General features: G+C 38.8%; 1 protein-coding gene across 4 annotated transcripts; it reads left to right on the forward strand.

Annotated features, from left to right (window-relative positions):
• Positions 1-1642: 1642 nt before the first annotated feature.
• On the forward strand, positions 1643-18362 carry TTLL1 (TTL family tubulin polyglutamylase complex subunit L1). Of its 4 annotated transcripts, none has more exons than XM_050969801.1 (11): positions 1661-1722; positions 2892-2972; positions 4704-4836; positions 6026-6234; positions 7459-7585; positions 8648-8782; positions 8951-9059; positions 12018-12161; positions 13928-14014; positions 15161-15324; positions 16851-18362. In XM_050969801.1, the coding sequence occupies exons 3-11, from the start codon at positions 4724-4726 to the stop codon at positions 16978-16980; spliced, it is 1218 nt and encodes a 405-aa protein (XP_050825758.1). In that variant the 5' UTR covers positions 1661-1722; positions 2892-2972; positions 4704-4723; the 3' UTR covers positions 16981-18362. The 4 variants fall into 4 exon arrangements, with proteins under 4 accessions (XP_009092332.1, XP_050825757.1, XP_050825758.1 ...); XM_050969799.1 differs by having other exon boundaries at positions 1662-1722; positions 7405-7585; XM_009094084.4 differs by lacking the exon at positions 2892-2972 and having other exon boundaries at positions 1643-1722; positions 7405-7585.
• Positions 18363-19009: the final 647 nt, after the last annotated feature.

Consider the following 19009-nt stretch of genomic DNA (forward strand, 5'->3'; position numbering starts at 1 on the left):
CTGTCAGCGTTAATTTCATGGCAAAATGATGGCAAAACAACATCTAATACTATAGAACTGTAACATCAATTAAAAACTGAATTAAGCTAAAAACCTCTTATAATAAAACAATCCGAACAACAACAACAAAACAAAAAACCCCAAAAACAAACAACTCCGAAAAAACACCAACACAACAACTGTTTCTGTCCTTAATAAAATATTTAATAAAGTGAACTTCCTTTCAGCTTTCTTCTGAGGTATGATGGATGCAGGAACAAAAAAGGATTGACCAGCATGAAGATTCAGGCTCGCTTTTCTAGTTGTCAGCTGCCACAGCAGACATACCTTCTTGATAGAAAGAAGGCTGTGAAGGCTGCTCTCTTCTGCTGCCAGAGGTATTGTTGTGCTAGGAAATTTCCACTGCACGTGGCCATGCACGTGACACTGCATTTTGCAGCTGCTTTCATAGCTAAACTAGGGAATATTTAATAGGTCTGGTTATATGAATTATTAAATTAACTCTTTCATTGTAGTTGCATCCTTGAAACAGCCTATTACCGTGGCATCACCCAGGAAATAATAATGTATATTTATTCTACTCAGATTATTTGGGGAATTAAAGCTCCTAGGAATTTGCTGTACTCCATCACACTGCAAACTGTTTATTTCAGCTACTGTCTTAATGTATCTATTTTTTAATGAGTAATTTGTCTTACAGAGACAAAATAAGTATTAGATGTAATTTGTCTCACAGAGTCTCCCTCAAAGACTTTTCAGATCTCTGGAGCTCACTATGTAGTACCTTATTGCTTTGTGTCAAGCCCATCACAGAATGTCGGTGACCTTCATATATGTATGGCAGGTGTCTTGATAATATCTTTTTAGAAGGATTTTTGTATGCGTGGATCAGGAACTTCTCTGCACAGGAACTAAAACCGTATCTTCTTAGGTACTATTTTTCTCACTCAGCTCTCACTGGGTGAATTAGAGCTGTTGACCACATTGTTGTTTTCATCAGCGCAGGGTGCCCAGAGCAGCTGTGGCTGCCTCATCCCTGGCAGTGTCCAAGGCCAGGCTGCATGGGGCTCTGAGAACCTGGGCTAGTGGAAGGTCTCCCTGGCCATGGAAGGGGGTAGAGTGGGATGGGCTTTAAGATCCTCCAACCCAAACTAGTCTGGGGTTCTGTGATGAAAATTTTGGGTGAAAATTTGCCCGCTTCCTCTAAACAGCATGTGTACAAAAGCAGCTATTCCTGCAGCTGTACAAGGTTAGGAACATTTTAGCATCTCATAGGCTCAAACACGAACATGAGCTTTGGCATCTGAGTGTCCCTAGGGGTTTTATATTCTGGTAACATCCGGGAAGGTTTTGTCACGCGATGGCCTTTACTCAAATCCCCACTTACTCATGGACTGATGATTGTTAGGGACTTGATCCTGAGGGTGGAGCAGGCCCAAGCCGCAGACGCTTGAGACCAAAACATCCCCAGACAGCAGGGATAACCCGGCTGCGGCTGGGCGGGATTTGGGGATTCCCCGTCTGCCCTGCTGCACGTTCCTGCCCCTCGGGGGAGGGCCGGCCCCGGCTTCGCCACGCTCCGCAGCTCGCCCCGCACACAACATGGCCGGCGGCGGCCGCGGCATCCCCGCCCCGGGGCGGCGGCCGGAACGGGCGGGGCGATGGCGGCGTGCGGCGTCCGGCCCAGGCTGAGGGGAGCGGTAGCCGTGCTCTCGCCGGCAGGTGAGCGCGGGTCGTGGGGCGGGTCGTGAGTGTCCGTCCCCTTCCCGACATCCTCCCTAGACATCCACAGCGTCTCCACACATCCCCAATCCCATCCCCTTCCTCCACAGCCCCGTACCTGTCCCGCATACACCCCAACACGCCCATACGTACCGCACACAGACACCCACACACATCCCCACACATGCACACCAACACACCACCCCCCACACAGAAATGCACACCCCTCCATCGCCGCAAGCGCACCCACGCACACACTGCCGTGTGTCTCTTCAGTCTTGGGCTCCTTCTCCTCTCTGACGCTTCGGGAATCTCGCAGCAGGCCCTCCTGGCCTCCTCTGATGGCACAGCCAAAGTGGATTTTCCAGTAGTAAACTTATTGATGAAGCACAGTTACATTTTTACTGTTGGAAGGAAACAGAGGTTGCTGGTCGGGTGCCGGAGGTGCAGCTTCACCCCTATTTTGCAGTGTGAAAAGTCTGCCATCAGCACCACTGGCTCCTTAGAGTGCCGGTGATGCCCCCCAGGCTGCTTCTGGATCTCAGTTCATCAATTTGTACCAGAGCAAGAGGTCTCACCTGGGGGTTAGGCTGCTGCCAGGCTTCCTTGCTGCGGAAGGAAGTGGGAGCAGTCTGGGCGGGAAAGGCAGTGTTCTGGAGAAGTGACAGGCCTACTGTGTCTCTGTCACATGCCTGCTGTCTCTGGAGTAGGAGCTCCGGTGTTTTGTGAAGGATTTTACTTATTACTTAATACAAATATGTAGGCTACCGCTGTGTTTTGTAGCTCTTCTTTGATGTTTTGTGAAACTAAGGACCTCAGCTGACCAGAAGATTGAATGTGTAGTAGCTATCTTGTGCAATCTCATCGGGTTATCTAGAATACCTATTTCCAGATTAGAGGATTCCTTTCGAAAAGTACATAGTATTAAAATTATATTATTTGTTGTTCATACTTGTTTGTGGGTTTTGGCGATCAATTTGTACGAAATTGGAAGATTTTGTTGCAGGCCACTTAAGCATCACCTGAGATTGATTAAATCCGGCAGAAACCAAGGACGAATTTTCAGTCTGCCTTCGATCCCTCTGTAGCAGGAGGGATGGGTGAGGCACCAAGATCCCAAAACATGAAAAGAATTGTGCTCTTCTAATTTTTCTTTTGATTTCTGGTAGAAGCCGTATCCAGTGTTTAGCTCTGGCTTAATTTCAGCTCACCTTCCTGTGTGTGAATTGCTCGAAGAGTCAGAGAAACAGGTATACTGTTTGGTTTGAATTTTGGTGAACCTCTTGAGGTAGCTTGGAGATGCGAAGAATGTTGGTTTAAAGCCTTTTGAAAAGTTTACATTGTGGTTGGTTAATACCATTGTAGCCTTTAATGCATTTCCTTTTGAAGGGGCAGTTGTATTGCAAGCAGACTAATCCCTGAACTTTTAAAACCACAACAAGGTGCTGTGTGGTATTACTGAGTCATTTATCATGGGTTATGCAAACTTCACTACAAATAAATTAATTGTTTAATTTACTTTTGTTCTGGTAATATCTGGAAGGCCCAGAGAAAGATCATGACCTTGTAGAACTAAGGATTGTATAAAAGCACACACAAGAAGACAGACCCTGAACCTTTGTATACTCTTTTCTATCTAAGCTTGATTTCAGATTGCTTACCAACATGAATAAAATATATGTGTCCTAAACTTTCTCAAATTGAAGTTTGTTAGTAAACATTTTGGCTTTGTAGGATTTGACAGGATAAATAGTCTGTGTGGGATTATATGGGTTATACCTCCCAGAAACAATAGGGGCCTGAGCTTGGTGGCAAATGTACATTCCCATATCTAGTCCTGGAAAATGAAGACCCCATGAATTCCAGTCCAATATGTTACTTGCAGAAATGTCATTAATATTAAATTGAATTAACAGTCATTGTTTACATTACTACATTTAGTAAAAGTGCTTTTATGTTTTAATTTACTTTTCAATGGAAGGTTGTGTGTAGAAGGAGCAGTAGATGGTGTTGCTTGTGGGTGTTTGATAATCCAGCTCTCTCCTGCTCCTTTGCACAGCGAGTTTTGTTCTTGGGAAGGTAATGTAAGTAATAATAACAAATGTAGGGAAAATAATAAAAACATAGGGAGAACCACCCCCTACTCCCCACCCCCATTAAGTTAGTGAGGAAGTGGGATGGGATGCCCAGAGAAGCTGTGCTGTTTGTGTCTTTGGGGCTTTTCAAAGCATAAATGGTAAAGCTCTGAGCAAATTGTCCGCACATCGTAGCTAACCCTGCACTGAGCAGGAGGCTGGACCAGGGGACTTGCTGGGCCCTTCCTGCCAGAATGGTCGAGTGATCCTAACAAAAGGCTGACCTGGGCAAGTGAGAGATCTAATGTAGAAAGTGACATCTAGTGTCAGGAGCTGAACTGCAGTTTGTGAGCACTTTTCTAACAGCCTGACGTTTAGGGAAATCCTCCTGTAAGGGTATAATGATACCAGCTGCAAGGTCAGTAACTTTTGTTCTCTCTCCTGAGGTACTGCAAATCCTGATCGTTGATAGAGCATGTAAGGGATTTCTCTTGGAATCATGGGTTTTTATGCTACAGGCACCATGTGATCCAGATGAACTTTCCTGCTTCAAAAGAAAGCAAAAAGATATGTTCCTAAGTTAGAAACAATGCAATGTCTGTATTGGTTCTTTAAACATTATCCAATGTAGAATAGGGGGGTTCTGTCAGTAGTATATTTAAGGGAAGGTTTTGTGCCTATTTATAAAAGGCAGGGAGTGTGAAAACCATCCCTGTAACCAGTGTCCTTGAGTGCAGTTCTCCAGCTAAGAAGTGCAGGGCTTCAGTCTGAGCCTAGATGTTATTTTCCTTATGTTTTAAGCTAATAATACTTATGTGAAAGTGTTTTCTAGGTTCCGCTTTTCTTCTGCTTTGACTTCTCTGTATCCTCCCCTATTTTCAGCTTTAAAATTTTCTGTATGAACAGGTTGATTCCACTTCAGGATAATGGCAGGAAAAGTAAAGTGGGTAACTGACATAGAAAAATCTGTTCTAATAAACAATTTTGAAAAAAGAGGATGGATTCAGGTGGCAGAAAATGAAGACTGGAATTTTTATTGGTAAGTATGCTACAATTCCCAGTTTCTTGTATCAATGTTATAGAGGCTTGCTCTATTACCAGAGTCCAAACTTCTGTAATAAATTGTACTTGCCTTCTCTTCATGCTAATAACTTATATTTAGGCTAACTGTTCAACATTTCAGAGAATGAATGAGAAATTAGACCAAGATTGTGTTAAAAGGAGGAGAGTAAATAATCTTCTCATTTAGTGTTTGTCTGATATAAGCCCATGAAATGCTAGAATGCAATCATCTATTAATGGGCAGAAACAGTACTCTTTAAATAAATGAAACAATTTATGATGTTCCTTTCAAATACATCAGAATGGCAGTTTGTGCTGCCAAATGTACCCTTTGTGAACCACTTACTTAAATGGACAGGAATCTAAATGAGCAGGAATCTAGTAATCTGTTCATGCTTTTGGAATGCAGTTGGGAGAGTGGGGAAGCACTCATGGAAATTGCTGTGTTGTATTGTTTTGGGTTACTTTTTTTTTTTCTTTCTGAAATGATAATGTAGCAGATTAGTAGCATTCAGGAAATATTCTTAAATTTTCACATTGAGACATCTAATATGGAAAATTCTTTGCATTTATGTCCCCGCTCTTCTGTGAAAAATGTAGTTGATAACTGATTTAATGACTATGTCACTGCAGCACTTTAATCTGGTATATAACTAAATGACACAGGTGTTTTTAGCAAGCTCTCTTAACCTGTTGTGAAATCATATGTTTGAATTCCTTTTGTAATCCAAGTATCAAGGCAGTCAGTAAAAGGTTGGGTTTGTGGCTTTTCTGAAGAGAAAGGGTGAGTTTCAAGAGTGTGAAGTAACAGATTTAGAAAGAGGATTCTGTAGTATTTGGGTGCACTTCAGTCATTTTCAGGCCCTGCTGGGGATTGACCTATCAACAAGCCAAATTCTAGTAGGACCCACTTGTCATCTTTCTGTCCTCACTTCCTGCACCAATTTCAGTGGTATTGGAGGGACTGATTAAACCTTCAGCAGGATTTAATTTGCTTTGTTAATAGAACTTCAGGATATGTTGGATTGTCACTGCAGCAAAATATTAAATATAAAGAGAAACGAGAGAGAGAAAAGATGAAGAAATTGGAGGGAAAAGATATGTAATTTGTCATCCTGAAGTGTGTTTCTTGACAGAAATCCCTTGGTGTCTCCTTTTGGTTTCAGGATGAGCGTCCAAACAATCAGAAATGTGTTCAGTGTGGAAACTGGTTACCGCCTCTCTGATGACCAAATTGTCAATCATTTCCCAAACCACTATGAACTGACCAGAAAAGATTTGATGGTGAAGAATATCAAGAGATACAGAAAAGAACTTGAGAAAGAAGGAAGTCCTCTTGCAGAAAAGGATGAAAATGGGAAATATATTTATTTGGGTATGTTGTTCTTATTTTCAGCATTCAGCTTTTTTCTTAGAGAGTCAATAATGGGAAGAGAACCAGCTTTTTTATGTGTGAAGCACTGAACCTCTGGAGTGTTATGGCATTAAAGTGGCTACTTGAAGTGCTCTGTTCCTCTTTTGGGTTTGATTCATTTGGGGTTTCTCAAAAACTATTTTGGAGAGGTAAAATTGTGCGTTTAAGATACTTTGCAGTTAGGTTAGTAGTGAAATCAAAGGGCTCTACTACTTTGTAGGAGAGAGGGTTACAGTTTCTTTAATTCAAAAGTGAAAAACTATTATGTGAAAATCTTACAATGGAGCAAGAACAAAACCTTTTTGAAGGAAGGCTCTAGACAGAACTGAATGAACAAACACCTCAGAGGGGAAATTTGGGAGAAGTTGGGGAACTAATAATGACTGCTAAAAAATAAAAAGCAAACCAGACAAAAAAAAAAACCACCCAAGAAACCCAAACCCCAAAACTAAGCCAAGAATAGATCAGGAATGAGAAAAGCAGAGTTGGTTTGGAGATCAGAAAGCACTGAAGTTAAACAGAGTGAGTTATGTGGAGTTGAATTACATCTTGGAAAAGTGAAATGAAAACACTTCATCCATGTAGAGGGTAGGTCTTCAAGAATGGAATTGAAGATAATTTATTAGCAAAAAATGTTTTTCTTTAGGTTTCAGTAATCTTGGTAAAACTGAGTGTGGGAGCAAAGAAGAATGATGGTTCAGAATAAGATATAATAAATAAGAATAATCGGAGTTACATGGAAATAAAAATTACACAGCCAAAGGGCGGTTTTGCCTGCACAGAGCATGATAAAGAATGGTGGAAGCTGATCAAGGAGATTGAGAAATTTCAATTGTTTTGTTGAAATGACATCTAATACTGTAATAGCACAGCATATAAATGGAAGAAGAAAATATATCCACATGAATTAGAATCTATTATTATGAAGTTAGCATCATGCAAAATTTTGCAGTTGTTTAAGTAAAAACTGGTATGTAAATGAGATAAAAAGCAACATGAGTCTTAATGAAGGTGGATCACGCCAGACTGGAAAACTGAAAATGCAGAACTTTTCTTTTTTAGTCTTTATGTGTCAGTAGCCTTATCAGATAGAGTGTCTTTAATTGGGCACCTTTTCCCCCCTTAATTCAGATTTTGTTCCTGTGACTTTTATGCTTCCTGCCGATTATAATCTCTTTGTTGAAGAATTCAGAAAGAATCCCTCCAGCACGTGGATTATGAAACCTTGTGGCAAAGCTCAAGGAAAAGGAATATTTCTAATTAACAAACTCTCCCAAATTAAAAAATGGTCTCGAGACAGCAAAACATCTTCGTAAGTTCTTGAAATCAAACCCTTTATTGTACTTTCTGTAATTAGGTGAACTGCATCAACATGCTGATTGTCTGATGCATGGGAAAAGTATGCCATTATTATTATTATGATTGCTTTGTCATTTTATAGTTAGGTTGGCATTTAATCTCAGTTGTTATCTGGCTTCCTCCTTCAATAGATTATAATACAACTTGTTTTGGTATGCGGAGGTACACAGAACTCTTCAATTAATATTATTTATAAAATTGCTTTCAGTGTTGTTGGGGAAAAACTTGCACAGAAATAAATTGTTCTGCTTGACTGTATTAAATAACAGGAAGCAAGAGAAAAATCTTCCCCTCAGCAATTTCAATAATTGTTTAATATATATTAAATCACTTTTTAAATTGGTACAAAAGAAGAATGCATTTCTATGAAATAAATATATTTTCCTTTTGGAACAGAAAACAATACACGTCATGTTGATGATCTTCCAAATGGATGAAATAGGATATCAATTTTATCCTTGACTAGGAGTTTTGGTCACACAGCTAATGTTTTATCCTGTGACCAAGTGACTGGCTGAATATCATTTGAGTATTTTTCCCCCTGTTTGACTGGAATCTGAAGAATGTCACAATCTAAAAGTTATATTAACTTTTCACAGTGGTTTGCAGTTTCACACCAAGCAGAAATGCAAATATTCCAGTAGTACAAGACCTTGAATAATGAAGGTAATGCTCTACATTCTTTTTCCTTGTCTGGACTTTGCCAAGCTCTAAATTCTCTTCAAGGGAAAAAGGCTGGCTTGTAGAGCTGCATTGTGAATGGCTTGGTCAGCTACTGTGGGAGTTAAAATGGGTAATTGATGTTAGTCATCTCTACAGTATTTTTTTTTTTTTTATATATAAGGCCTGATGCCAAGTGTGTATTATTAACCTCCACAACTTTATACAGTGTCTTGGCAAAAGAAGCAAGATTTCAGTCAACTCAAAATTACAGAACACTTCTAAAGAAGTAAAAGACTTAAGGGATTGTAGTGTTGCAAATATCATACTGTGAGACATGTTTTGTGTCTTTCAGGTTTGTGTCTCAGTCTTCCAAAGAAGCCTATGTGATTTCACTCTACATCAACAATCCCTTACTAATAGGTGGAAAAAAATTTGATCTTCGCCTCTATGTTTTGGTTTCTACCTATCGTCCACTGCGATGTTACATGTAAGGTTGCATATCTTTGTATTTTGTTTAGAGATAATGTCCAGTGTAGTCAAAATAATGTTGTGCATGTTGCACAAGGAAGTTTAACCAGTAGCTGGTATCCTGGGATGCTCACTTCCTTGCTTCTCACAGGGATTTAACACATTTTAATGACTTTTTGCATTTAAGGTATAAGCTTGGGTTTTGCCGGTTTTGCACAGTGAAATACACACCAAGTACAAGTGAACTGGATAACATGTTTGTACATCTTACAAACGTTGCCATTCAGAAACATGGGGTAAGTGTGCTGATTTCTTAGATGCTCTTTTGTAGCAAGACTGATTTTCTTTAATTGTCCCAGAAACTTGGAATCAAAAGGTTTTGTCATACTCTTCATCATCTTGTAATTAAAATACTTCACCTTGCACTTACAAATAAATATATTTTAGAATGTAGACATTTTCGAAAACCACAAATCAGAAGTTAAGATAATGAGTTGCAGCTCTGTAATTGGGTGTGATATTTTCAGTATTGACTCACAGCAGTTGAGAGCAGGAGTCTCATTTAAAAGCCAACATGCTCACTTACGAATTGAACAATGAAATTAATGAGTTTGGTTCATGGGGTTATATACCTTTTAATAGTAGTTTAATATCCCCTTCCTCATTTCCCCTTCCCTCTCTCTCTCTCTGGTAGTTAATTCAATTTCTTCTTTCCAGCACTTACTCATCACAGGATTTTCCAGCTTCTTCCAGTGTTCCCCCAACTTCCTGCCCCTGCCTTCCTTCTGTGGAAAACAAAGGGAATGTGCAGTTGCAAACTTGGGATAAATAAGTGCTGCCTGGCCATCTGGTGGCTTCCTCTTGCATGGACAAAGCTGGAGCTCTGCCTGCTCCAGCTTTGAACAGTTTAGAACAGTTCTGTCCTGTAATTTGCCCTTGATATTCGTGTGGAAACATGAGAGCTTTGACAGCCCTTCCTTATATCAAAGGAGGCTGAAATTCAGCAGTGGGAAGGGAAGGTTAGTGGGGCAGGGGTGACATAGATGGGGATAAAGTGTAACTTCCCAAGCCTTGTTCCATCAGGGAATGACTTGATAATGATTGTTCCTTTGGTGTTTTTAGCCAATGTCTGTGATTTACAAACCATGCCTCTGGTACAGTCATTAAAACTCTATTGTTGCACTTCCTAATGCCAGAAGCTTTATTTTAATGGTATGGAAAATAATATGTATGGACACACATTCACACACACCCTCCTGATTATATTAATGTAGGTGTACACATACACTCACACACAAGATACATGCAATATATCTTAAATTGAAACCTTGCTTAATATGCCTTCTCTGCTACTATTCCATAAGATGTGCAGTATAGCAGAACTGTTTTTGTCTGGATATTGCTGTAACAACAATGTAAATGATAATGTTGATAGTTCTTAAGTGGTCAAATATGCCATTTTTCAGTACTACAAACATTTTGTTGCTCAATTGCTGATTTGTGAAGTGCTTCAAACATGTTTCGGTTTGACAAGACACACTGAGAATTATTTATGGTGAAAGCAGGTCCCATACAACTTTTAGAAAAAATCCTGGTGGTGTTGCAGTAGCAGAGAAGATGTGAGGCATGTGATACATTGCCTGCCTTGTTATTATACACCCTTCCATTTTCTCTACCAGTTAAAGAATGGCCTTCAAGATTTTTCCCAGATAAGAGAAGTGACCGTGGTGGTGACATCACTTAGAATAAAGGACAACAGAAATAGGTATAGAAGTAGCAGCCTAAGACTGTGGAATTATTATTCGAATATTTGAAAAGCTTTTTATAAATTGTAAACCACTGATATCTGTTCAGTTTTGCAGTAAGGCAGAAGGGAAGTTTAATGTAAAGCTATGCTACTCATCCTGTTTGTTCTGTTTTAAATGTGCCTGTAACTTTGGAGGCTTTTAGACTGTACAGCTGTAGTCTTCTAAAACTTTACCTAATTTGAGCTGTCAGTAATTTATAAAAATTATGATGAGGTGCTGGAAAATGCGTGTGTAATACAAACAAAACAACAATAATTCTTACACATAATTATTTTCACATTATCTTAATGTCTTTGATGAAACAACTGTACCTGTGTAAAGCTCTATCCAGTTGCAATCTGTTTTGATTTGAGTACTTGTTCTGAAGGGCAAAGAGGGCTGAAACTTTGATCTCTGTTCTCTTGCTGGAATCTGGTGTCAAGACATTTTTATCATGGAGCAAATCCTGAGAGCCATGTTTCAGGTCTTTATTTGTACTGTCGAGTTCTCCAAATTTACTAATGGGGGAGCTATAGGAGAAAGCCTAATAATAAGATAGATGCTTCTCAGACCTTGTCCTAGAGAACTACTGAATTTGTTCTTCTGAGAGCTTTTTTCTGCTGTATGCATTCTGTGTTTTGTAATTTAGCAGGCATACAATCATTAATTCTGAGAAGTGCTCTGAGGAGAACACTTGATTAAGGGACAAAGCATTTGTCCTGAGAGTTCCTTGAGGGCTGAACTTGTGCCTGTCCATCAGAATGAACACCCCTTGCTTTGCCCTTGTCTTTCCATTTAAAGAAAATAATGCACAGCCTTGATAGCCTCTGAAAAGACAACATAAGGTAATCTCCTGTTTCCCCCTGTTCATTTTCAGTAACAGTGGGGTTTTGTACTGAATTACTTGAAAATTTTAACTTTTAAAAACAATTCAGGTGTCATTTTACTATGTTCTTGCACCTAACTGTTATCAGTAACACCATTAAGAAGAAACCAGGGAACAGACAAGGTGTACTTTAAATAAATAAACACAGACAAACACTTTCAAGTGCTTCATTTTACAGCAGCTACCTTCAGTGAAATTCTGCCGTTGCTTATTAATTGTTTTTTCCTTATCCCCAGAGGAGTAAAATGTTCAGTTCTTTCCTTTCACATTTTAAAACTTCTATTTCCAAATCATAATGTGTACTTTATTATAAAACTAAGTACCCAGTTTTTTTTCTCCTAACAAAGATTTATTACTTTATTTATGATGTGTGATACAAGCATATCAGAGCTATAATAAAAGCAATTGTTTATGTAGAGAGTAGTTCAAAGTTGAGGTGTTCATGAAGCTGCAAGAGCAATTATCTAGGTTTGTTTTTAGAGCAGTACTTGTAAATATAAGGGGACTTTTTGTGGGGATGAGAAAAAAACCTGCTGAACAGCTTCAAAATCTTAGACTTAGTGAACTCCTTAACTGTTCAGGATGATTACAACCACATCCACGGAGGCAAGTGGACAGTGAGTAACTTACGCCTGTACCTGGAGAGCACCCGTGGAAAGGAAGTCACCAACAAATTATTTGATGAAATCCACTGGATCATTGTGCAGTCCCTGAAGGCTGTTGCGGTGAGTGCTGCCAGTGATACCGTTCCAGCTGCAGGCTTCCCATAACCATGGAAGTGAGCTTGCCATTCAAACCCCTGCATCTCTTTTCTGCTCTTTGAGTGATGGTGTTGATGCTGATTTCTGAAGCTCTCTTATTTCTTGATATCTCTTGAGATGAGGGAACTGAATCTTGGGTGGGTGAGTGGGTTGAGCTGTCTGTGGGAGTGAATAAATCTCTTTCCTTGAGGGATTTGTGAATGATTTAATGTGACTTGATACTGCCTTTGTGAATGGTATTAAGTTCTGTCAAAATGTGTGATGTCATTCCAGCAATAACAAATGTGTCAAAAGAAAAAAAAAAAACCTCTGGAGGACAGTTCATCAGAAGAAACCTTAAGGCTATTAGTTTATCAAAGTTACTTAACATACTTTCACTACTTTTATGCATAAGTCACAGAATTATCATGAATTTATTGAAAAAAAAAAGCAGCAGCAGCCAGTTCTCTGCTTGACTGACTTCCTAGTGTTGGGGTAATATTCTGTGATCACATTACAGGGCAGGTACCACTCTGGGAGTCAGCTGGGATAACTGAGTTGACAAGTACAAGTACTTGTCAATGTACTTGGGAGTACCAAGTACCAAGTTGTACCAAGTACAACTTGGTCCCAAGTACATTGTCTTGTCCTCTCTTTTGGGTTGGTCCTGGCACCATTTAGAGCTGAATCAGCTCACTTGTGCACTGACAATTACTACCTTGCTTTATTGATGGCTTGGTGTTCTGCCAGGGGAATAAGCTGAGTCACAGAAGGAGCAGATGAACACCAGAATCAGCACGAGAAACAGGGACAAGGTCATGCAGCTAGGATCAGTGGGAGCTGGGGAAGCATGCCTTAACCTGGCCTCTGCTGTGCAATCATGTCTGAAGGTACTTGGGAGAAGAAAAGGAATATAATCAAATGCTAGCAGAAACTTAGAAGAGGAGAAGTGGTAAAAATGATGGAGCATGAAATCTGTTGTTCCTCTGTCCTTCTGACAGTGGCACATGTAATTAGATTCTTGTTCCTCCTCCCCCCTTTCAGTCCCTGAAGAAATGAAAAGCTTCATTATTAGTTATGGGGAGAACATCTCAGAAACCTTCACAAAGTTTTTTCTAAAAGATCTAATGAGCTTCACATAGAAGAAAGTATTATACCATGCATACTGCAAATGTTTAGCAGATGCTGGAATGCTCCTGGTTCTCTAGAGGATGTGCATCTAAGCAAACTTGATTCTTGGTCTCTCTTGGCTTTGGGGTTATAGTTACCTTGAGTAATTAAAAATTTTTAAATGTATTTTGTAATTGTTTGACCAAAAATTTCTGCATATTTACAGTAGCAGAATAAAAGAAATGTCTTTGAATTGCTTTTCTAAAGTTTAAAGAATTCACAGTTATATGGAGCTGTAAATTTTCAAACTTTCTGTTTTCTCCTGATGCATGCAGGCTTTAAATATAGTTACTGCTTTTGCAAAGTATAAACCCACTTATTTTCACTATGGAGACATAATGGGAAATTAGCATAACTCAGTACTTGGCATCAGTGCAATCATTAGTATTGAAATATTTACATCCAGCCTCAGAAAAAGATGCATGCTGAACCTACTAGTTAGCAAGCTTATATTTGAGTTACAATACTGAAAAGCATTGTAGAAGATTTGTAATGTGATTTCTAGCAAAGAAAGTGGGTAATTGGGTTACTTACTGAAGAGTAGATTTTAATACATATTACTGTCTTTTTTTTTTCCTTAGCCTGTAATGAATAATGATAAACACTGCTTTGAGTGTTATGGATATGACATTATCATTGATGACAAGCTTAAACCCTGGCTAATTGAGGTAAAGTTCTATAAAATACAGGGAAAAAAACTTCCTTCTCATTTCACAGAATAAAACTAAGTAGATTTCAATGTAGTCTTTCCTCCTTTTAAACAATATTTTTTGTTTATCGGGTAAGTGGATTAAGAAAAATATTGGAAAGTGAGATAGGTCATGTGATGACCAAGCTAGCATGTGCTTTTCCTTCCTATTTTTTTGGTGTTTCTATTTGTTTGTGGCTTTCTGTTTTGATTTCTAAATCCAGTGCATTCATACAGGCAGTCTGAATGTTAGCAGCCCTGTTAAATACTGGATCAGTACCTGGAAAATGGGCATTGACTTGATACAAAACATCAAATTTAGCAAAATATCAAATTTAGTTTTTAAATGCTGTCATGGCCTTAATGTTACAGATTGAGAGGAAATAAAAGGGACATACAATATGATATAATTAGGATATATAGTATAATTAGGATATTTTGAAAGATTTTTTATTTTTTACATAAATTTCTCTTTTGTATATTAACTTTAGCTCTGTATGTTCAATATTAATTTTATCCTTCCCTCTTCCTTCTCAGTCTAATTTGAAGTGAACTTCATAAAAAAATAATGTTTATCATCCTGACACTACTTCTCCAAAATAAATGTGGAACAAAGATATGTTAAATGAATCCCAGGTTTAATTAAAACAAGATACAATGCAGTGGTTTGAATAGAGAGCACTCTCCAACTTGCAATATAATAGGGAAGAATTCAGGCAAGAACTTAGAGAAAAGTTGGTTACCCAGAAGAGAGCCACAGATTTCTGTGTGCAACAGCGGTTCATGTAAACTGGGCAAATTTTAAGGACTCAAATGTATGGGGTTTATAACCATGTAAAGAGAAAACGAAATAAAAATCCTGTCTTGTCTGATTCACCCTGGTGACAGTCATCTCAAAAGAAATCTTCAGGCTGACGCTGCAGACACTTAACAGAGTGGTACTTTTCCTGTCCAAGTAAAATGAAAAATGCCCAGTGGGGAATTCCTTCCAGTGCCTGAGGAACTGAAAGATGTGCTTTGAGCCACCAAGGCTCAATTTCCCATATGGTACACACAGACATCACACATGCAGTTTGGAGAACACTCCAAAAACTGATACTGACTGGGTTTTTTTCTCATTTTGTAGGTTAATGCTTCCCCTTCTCTTACTTCCAGCACCGCTAATGATCGCATCTTGAAGTATAATCTAATTAATGACACGCTTAACATTGCTGTGCCTAACGGGGAAATTCCTGACTGCAAATGGAATAAATCTCCACCAAAAGAGGTTTTGGGCAATTATGAAGTCTTGTAAGTTTTGTCAATGTTTCATAGAAAGGCCAGTGTTTTTCTTTCACCTCGCTTTTTTTTGATGTGTAATGTAGACCAAAAAGATAAGGTAAACTTCATTCTGATATGAAAAATGGGCACAGAGTACTACTTCATTTCTTTGGAGCTGTGTTGGAGGGGGGAGTGCATTAAAGCAAAGTTCCCTTGCCTCATGTCCAGAGACAGTGTTGCCTGATAAGCTCCTGCTTGCACCTTCTGAGCTTCTAGCAGCTAGAACTGAGGGACAGAAGCAAAGTGAATGTTTGTCTTCTACAAGTGCAGAACTTTAATTTTATGCAGGCTAATATATACATGGTACTTTAACAGTTAAAAGAGTTGGTTCTGGTTTAAAAGTTATTTGATGCAAATTTTCTCTCAGTTCATAGAAATAATGCCTCTTGAGTCCTGTGAATAATGAATGTAATAATAAATAACAGAATTGTCAGATATTTTTTAATTTCCTTGATCTGTATTATAAGGAGAGAAATGAAGGAAACTGAGACTTTTATATTGGAATGTCTGCAAGATTTGTTGCGGATTGATTTGTTTTATGCAGAAGAACACTGATTTAAATACCATATTGCTGACACAGTTTCTCATCTTTTTCAGAAAATGTTTGGATAGGTTCTCTAGCAGTAATGGTGCAGTTGCTCATTATGTCAGGAATGCCCTTTATGTACATAGCTGATCCACTAGTTCATGCTCATCTTAAATACTTTTTCTCTATACTAGTAAAATCAGTTAAATGTAAGTGGTCTGAATTAGGATTTAAGATTTAATGAATGTTATACACATGCTACCTATAAATACCTATAAAACAGTAAAGCTAAGTATATTTTATGATTTTCCTACAAAATTCTTTAGTATTATCTTTTGTTAATTACAATTACCTATCTATAACCAAATTCTGCTGGGAATTTGCGTAGTAGCTGAAATGTCAGTTTATCTGAGGTTATCTGAGGCTATAATGGATTTAGATATTTACAAAACCACTCCTGACTGTGGTTAAGTGTTACCAAATACCAGTCATCAAATGCATTTTGTTTGATCACATGGCTGTTTAGTTCACCTCATTCTTTCCCTTCTCTCTTTGTGATGCAACAGGGGAGTTTTAACACTGCCGTTAACAATCCTCCCTTTGAAGCAATAGCTCAGGAGTTATTTGAACTGGCAGCAGGCTGATCTTCTGCTTAACCACAGACCTGCAGAAGTACATGAGGAACTTCACAAGCACAAAATTTCACAAACTCAGGAGTTTAAACTAAAGCTGCCAGATGACTTATTTCTTTCAAATAAGGGCTGAAGATATTTCAGGATGATCTGTATTGTAAAATTATAGATTCATAGACTCACAGCTGCACATGCCTGCATAAAGCTGTATGCAGAGCAGCCTGTATCAAACTCCAGTTCTTGGCAGTAATCAGAATAGAATGTAGAAGTAGAATGTACAGGGCCCACTGCTGTTTGTGTAGCAGCACAAGGCACTGAAGGTGTTTCCTTACCTGCAGATACGATGAAGAGATGGCACAGAGCGATGGGACTGATCGTGACCTGCGGGGCCGTCCTGGGCAGTCCACGGGGGTCAAAGGAAGCCGTGCAAGAGATTCAGGAAAGCCTGTCCTGACCACCTGGAAGTGATGACAGAAAAAACAGCTGCACTCTTGGTAGGAAGACATCAAGAATAACTTGAAGTTTTGGAACGGATTTCTACGTTTTGCTGCATTGCATGTAGGAAATACTAGCAAAGACAAAACAGCCTTCGAAAAGTGAAACTAACACTCAGAACCTGGGAATGGTACTAGACATATACTGACCTGATAATTATTACAGCAATAGCTATAGAGTGTGTATGTATATACAGTTATGTTCATATGATTTGTATAAACTAATTCTCAATAACGATCAAGAACCTTATTTATAAAGGTGGCAACTCAAATGCATATTCTGAAAGAAACTCTTTGCTGTTCTGGATAGTATTTATTTCCTCTAGTAGCCTATCCCTTCCTGCCTATAATAAATGAGCTGTGGATTCTATAAAAGGATGATGGTGGTAAACATTAATATTTTCACAGGGATGGTTCAGATTTTTGTAGTAAAAGAAGAGCAACTAGAAAAAATTAGCAGTACATGTACTTGAGACTGTTGCCAGTTAATGCAGCTATTGATTTATAACCAGTATTAACAAACTGAAAAGCAAGTCTTTATATGCTGAGGGTTGGGGGTTTTTATTTCCTTTAAGTGTTCTGAGCTGCTACTCTTTAAAGGTAGGAGGTTGTATGGACTGAGGGAGTGTTTCAATGGTATATTGATGGATTGTTTCACTAGCCGTTAATTTTTATTTTGAGATAGTGCATGTCTGTGAAAAACAGACAGAACAACCAGATACTGTGAGAAATCTCATTGCTTGAAGCTGATGATAAATCTTTATTTGCACCAGAATCTCTCAGTGTATTTATACATGTATATAAGTTAAACATCTGTATATTTTTGTATATTTTATTTAACAAAGATTGTTGCACATGGCAAGCTATTTCTGGTAGCCATGATAACAGTTGTGATGATTAGCTACCAAAACTAAAGAGCAAAAGATAAAAATGGGTATTTCAGTCTTCTAACAGCAAAGCATATGAATAAACTAGTGGGGTCTGTGATTGCCTTCTCCTTCCCTCCCTTTTTTTTTTTTTTTTTTTTTTTTTTGTTAAAGTTTAACTCTCCCAAAGTTTTTAGTTTCTTGAACACCGAAACCAGACCATCTGCAACTGCACCACTTCACCTGTTTTGGAAGGTCCTCCTAGAAGAGGGCAGCAAACTGGGGTCTCCAGGACAGCTGAACACAGTCTGGCCAGAGCAGCTTGTGTTGGGGAGGAAGGGCAGATGTGGGCTGGGCTGACCAATACCCTTACACAGAATCTGGGGTTTATCCTGGTAGTAAAGAATGAAATCTGTCGGCTGAGTCACTCCAAGCATAGTCTTCATTAATCTTGTATATTTCACTAAAATAAAATCTGTTTCTCTCTTCATCAGCTTTGAATCTTCTCACTGGTGTCTACAAAATCATATTCTAGTTGACTCTTGAAATAAATAAGTGAAAGGTAAGATGATCCCTGCAGGATGGTAAAGCTCACTTAAATTCCAGGTCTCATATTTTGTGGTTGGGTTATTTTGCTTGGGTTTTTTGGTGTGTGGATTATCGGTAGTGGTGATGGAGGGTTGATTTGGTTTTTCTCAGTTCCTAACTGTGAGTCTTGCTTGTATATTTGAGCCTTGGCAGGCAAGCTGTTTTTAAGCAGAGGTATAGTCAGATGTGTTAATCATCGTAGTGTACTGATGTTTAGTGGGCAGATGTTTCTGGTTTTACCCCTAAGTGCCTGTTAGGGAAACAGGGGTAGTAGTAACAGCCCTAGGGACTGTGGGCCTGTAGTAAATAGTATTTTGTAGTATGATTATATTTTTGACAGACAAGTAACATAACGAGGGAATTGTGATAGAAGGAAAATGAAACTTTCTCTCACTGCTTGTGATTAATTTCTGTAGTGGCTGGGACAGAGGATGTGTTGTGGTATTCTTGTTCTGCAACAGTAGCACTCCTTTCTGGGAAGGCTTAACCAGGTCTGGGATTTTAGGATTTATTGCTGTGGAAGGCTATGGAGACTGAATCTAGGGGATA

The sequence above is a fragment of the Serinus canaria genome, chromosome 1A (assembly GCF_022539315.1).
Source record: "Serinus canaria isolate serCan28SL12 chromosome 1A, serCan2020, whole genome shotgun sequence".
Taxonomy (NCBI): domain Eukaryota; kingdom Metazoa; phylum Chordata; class Aves; order Passeriformes; family Fringillidae; genus Serinus; species Serinus canaria.

Excerpts from the sequence above, each read along its gene's own strand:
- TTLL1 (XM_009094084.4), top strand. The coding sequence starts at position 4,724 with ATGGCAGGAAAAGTAAAGTGGGTAACTGACATAGAAAAATCTGTTCTA. Across the intron at positions 9,060-12,017 it reads TTGCCATTCAGAAACATGGG|GATGATTACAACCACATCCA; the intron begins GTAAGTGTGCTG and ends TTAACTGTTCAG. Across the intron at positions 12,162-13,927 it reads AGTCCCTGAAGGCTGTTGCG|CCTGTAATGAATAATGATAA; the intron begins GTGAGTGCTGCC and ends TTTTTTCCTTAG.